The sequence below is a fragment of the Physeter macrocephalus genome, chromosome 8, assembly GCF_002837175.3.
Source record: "Physeter macrocephalus isolate SW-GA chromosome 8, ASM283717v5, whole genome shotgun sequence".
NCBI classification, from domain to species: domain Eukaryota; kingdom Metazoa; phylum Chordata; class Mammalia; order Artiodactyla; family Physeteridae; genus Physeter; species Physeter macrocephalus.
In genome coordinates this window covers 80097516-80101874 of record NC_041221.1, presented here as the reverse complement: position 1 = coordinate 80101874, position 4359 = coordinate 80097516, and the positions used below count along the sequence as shown (strand labels likewise).

The 4359-nt window shown below is 40.4% G+C and overlaps 1 protein-coding gene across 1 annotated transcript in view; it reads right to left on the bottom strand.

The window, feature by feature from the left end:
• Positions 1-1533: 1533 nt before the first annotated feature.
• The window catches only part of LOC102991634 (betaine--homocysteine S-methyltransferase 1), a 22831-nt gene continuing 20005 nt past the window's right edge, over positions 1534-4359 (bottom strand). The window contains exons 7-8 of the mRNA XM_007102960.4: positions 4023-4251; positions 1534-2320 (exon numbers count right to left, since the gene is read on the bottom strand). Coding sequence (XP_007103022.1) covers positions 2137-2320; positions 4023-4251 — 413 coding nt within the window. The 3' untranslated portion in view covers positions 1534-2136. The remainder of the gene's footprint in view (positions 2321-4022; positions 4252-4359) is intronic.

Genomic DNA, 4359 nt, shown 5'->3' with positions numbered 1-4359 from the left:
ATAAACTGCAAGCAGTTTACTCAGTGAGTTTACATCGACTCTGAGGAATGCAGGGATCTCTATTTCCTGGCAGGAGGATGAACTCCTTAGTTTTCTGAACCATCTGTCCTGGTTCCATTCTCCTTCTAACAAGATTCCAAGCTAAAGCCATCTTTCCTGGCAGCCTTGGACTAATAAGAAATCCTTCCTGACTTGACATGCTGCCTTTGGAATCTTACCCTTAAAAGGGAGAGTTTAGACGCTGGATCTCTAAGGTCTCTCTGGCTCTGATTCCATAAAAATATCTTTACCAGTGAGAAATGTCTGTTTAACACAAGGAAGCTTATAGGTATTGAATGAAATTTCCCTTTTAATGAACAAGATTTCTGGAAATAAAATGAATGCACTTGGTGGAGGGATGAATTTCAAAAAAAAAATTTCAAAATATGAAATATGCCACTAGGAGTCACTGTTGACATACAGTTTCATTCCAGGGTACCTTCGGTATGTATATTTCCTCTTGAGGGAAACATTTTTAAAATCAAAAGATATAAGAAAAATTAGGGGTTCCAGTGTTTTGTATGGCAATAAAAGTTCTGAAAAGAATATTAAAGGGGCATCTGTCTTACACAGTAGTAGGTTGAATAAAGGTATCTATTACCTATGAATGAAAGTATTAAATATTGAACCTGATTTGAGAGTGAAAAATGGTAGATAGCAATTGGTAAAAAAAAAAAAAAAAGTGACATTCACTCTTTTCTTATTTCACCTCAGTCATATGCAACCTCTGAGAGTCGTGCTGCTTTGAAAAGAAATTCTGGAAATTACTTTTCCCTTTAAATACTGCTGCCTTCTCCTTTAAAACTCTAGCATGCTTGTGTCTTTTTAAATAGAAACTGAGTTTATACAAGACTTAGAAAATTATAGAACAGAAATAAGATTCAAATACATCCAAGATAAGTCTCATTGCTCCTTTTATTTTAATAGCTGAAGAGATTAGAATTTCCAAACAGCTATACCAATCCATGAATATTTCGAAAGAAGCATGAACTCTTTCCTAATACATTGAGTAGCCATGTTTATTCTAATGCTCTTACATCTTCAGGCTTGAGCTTTCAGAGTAGATACTACCAGGTAAAAATATAGTTCTCAATCTAGGAACCCCAGATAGAGTTTGGAGAATCTCTTTTTCTTTATTATATATTTTTTAAAGCTACCAAAGTAACACAAGACCATTGCTCCCCAGCCTTACTGACAGGAGGTATTTAGGTGGATCCAGCCTAGAAAAAGATGGGAGAGAGCCTTGGTACCAATCCCTTCTCGGCTTCCCCATTGGTCTGCATGCTTCTTAGTGGTAGAAATGGGTCAGAAAAGAGAGGGAACAACTCTGGAACTCTGAGCTTTGAATATTTACTGATCAGGTGCCATAGGACTGATTTTCTAAGAAGAAACTTAAAGGAATAGCAAAGTCCCCATAACTGGCATCCCATAGCAGTGTTTTTCAATCTGTGGGTCAAAACTCATTAATGGGTCATAAAATCAACTTGAGGGGTCTTAAACAGCATAGTATTTTATTAATGAAATAGGACAGAAAGGAATGGAATAAAAAATACCAGAATGGATCACATTTTATTTCAATGGTCGTACATGTACTTTACTGGGTCATTATATCAATATAAATTGTGTTTCTTATGAAGGGTCATCTTCAGAAGAGCTTGGAAGTCACTTTCCTATAGCACTTTGTCTGTCCCCATCTGGTTGCTGATCCATTTATGACAGCTCACATCTCATCCTCCTTACTAGCCTGCAAACTTCTTGAAGTGGGACTAATGTCCAAATTACTTTTCCTTGGCCACAGTGATTTCCTTAATACCGTGTACATGGTGGGTGCTTAGTAAACCTGTTTAATATTTGCTTCTTATTTATTTTGCTTTCAAGTTCTACATATATACTTTTTAAAATTGTCAAGTACTATTTGTAATTGTTTTGTTCAGCTAATATCAATCTTTACATGTAGGCTGGGGTTCATATAAGCATTGCCTTTTAACCATCTTTTCCTTATTTTTGGAACTGTGGCCCAAACATAGAGGGACTGAGGCCCAAACATAGACTTCCAAACATAGAGGAAGTCACTGAAAATGGGTTCCGCTGAGGCTATTATGCAGATCTGAACTTCTGTTTTTCAAAGAGCTCTCTCAGCTGCTGCTCGGTCGTGGCTTCTTTCTGCTGCATAAGCTCGGCTGTTCCTTTGGTCACTCCCCAGGCATCCGGCTTTGACATAGAAGGGTTGAACGGCCTGCCTGAGGCTATCCGAAGATTCTCCCAGTATTCCTTCCTGGCCCTGGGGGAACAAAACACACAGCAGGAGACTTCTCCCTGAGCTTCCTCTCTAGGTCGCAGAGCTAAGACACCTCTGTAGAGCTGTCTTTGGGCTCTTGAGAGTGTGTCCATTGAAACACATTTATCTTTTTTTTCAGAATCTGTAGGTCTAAAGTTACTTTGAATTTCTTCTTTTTACATACACATAGGTTCCAAAGCTAAGAGTTTAGAATAGGGACATTTTCTATCCAAATTACCCTACCTCTCCATCCTCACTTTCTGGCACTCTACTTCCTGAGCCAGCTGAGCCCACATTTGCTGCTCTCCCCAAAGCCACTGTTGCTTCTGCACCTCTCACCCCGAGGAGCCCGCCTCTGCCTCCTTTCTATTTCCCTTGTCTCCTAGTTCAGGCCTCGCCATGTTTGGTATCTTCCAGCAGAGATTTCCTCACAGGTTTCCCTGTCTTGAGGCTACTAAAACTTGCAAATCTATCTTTGTCTCGGACCACTTGAGACCCTCCAGGCTCCTCACTGCCTTGGGATGAGGTCATCTCGACCTCGTGAGCATGAACAAAGGCCACCTCCTGTTCCTGACCTGTGTCTTTACCAAATTCGGAATCCAATATTCTCAAACTTCTAGTTTCTCAGCACCTTGTTCTCTTGCCACCCCTCAGTGCTTCCCTCTAGGCTGTTCTCCTGTCTGGCAACCTAATTCGTCCTTCAAAATTCAGCTCTGGTGTTGGCTCTATAAGAAATTCTTCACCAACCTTCCCACCTTTCCCCCTGTGGGCCACTAGTACAGACTCCACAGCACCTGTGCACATCTTCATCCTTAACTTACCATACCAGTTTGAACTTAGCTGTTTATTTCTCTGCCTACTAGACTTGTTACCTCCTTGGGGACAGGCCTGTGCCTTGTCCAGCGTGCTCCCTCAGCAACCACAACGGTGTCTGACACAGTTGTGCTCAACTAATGTTGGCTGAACAGAGGGCAACTACTCCCTCTGCTTGAGGTGCATCCTCCACCCCCTTCTTTATCCCGTGGAAGCCTACTCAGCTTTGGGGTTGCAGCCCCAAAGTCCCTTCTTCTAAATTATCTATTAGGTAAAGATAGTTATTCTCTTCTCTTCATTGTTACTTTTTTATCCATGCCTCTACTCAAGCAGTTAACTACAGTATAATACATCAGCTTTCTTCTACATTTTCCCCAGTAGACCATGAGATTCTCTTAGCCAGGGACCACAGCCTTTCATTTCTATATTCCTAGTGCCCTGCACATAGCCTGATGTGAAACTCTGTTGTTTATTGTTCCTCTTCCCCACTGGAATGTAAATTCTGTGGGTAAAGATATTTTTTATCTCATTCACCGCTGTCTTCCCAGCTCTAAGGTTTGTGCTTGGCACAGAACAGGCAATTAATATTTGTTGTACTTAAATCCTAACAACTGATTCACTGTTAGTGTCCACCACATGGACAGTGCTTTCCTAGAGTGTGAAATCACATTTCGTTGCAACTTACGTTATTTATGTTCTATATTCTTAAAGCTTTCCCCCAAAATCACTCCATAAAACTACGTTATAAACATCTCTATGAGAGAACTTAAAGAGGATAACTGATTCTTTACCATTACACAGCAAATAGGCTGCACTTTTTGTAATGACCTCATTTGGACATATTCATAATCTAAATGAGTTTGGTTTGGCAAATACAGTTTAAGGTTCTTACCTTGCTCTAATCCAGGGTTTGGTGTGCATGTCCAAACCACTTCCCCAGCTGCCATGTTTTTCTGAAGCTGGTGGCAAAAATCCCCTTTCCGGAGCCAGCTCCTCTGCAATCGCCCTGATGTGGTAGGGCTCAAATCCACAGCACCCACCTATGTACCTGACCCCAAGGTTGTAGGCCTCTCTGGCGTATTTTTGAATATCCCATCTGGTTGCAACTCTTGGCTCCAGTCCTGTAATAAATGACACTCTGCTTAAATTAAAAAAATATATTCAAAACAAACAGCTATAATAAATGTGTAATTTTCTTTTTTTTCTTTTTTTTTTACATCTTTATTGGA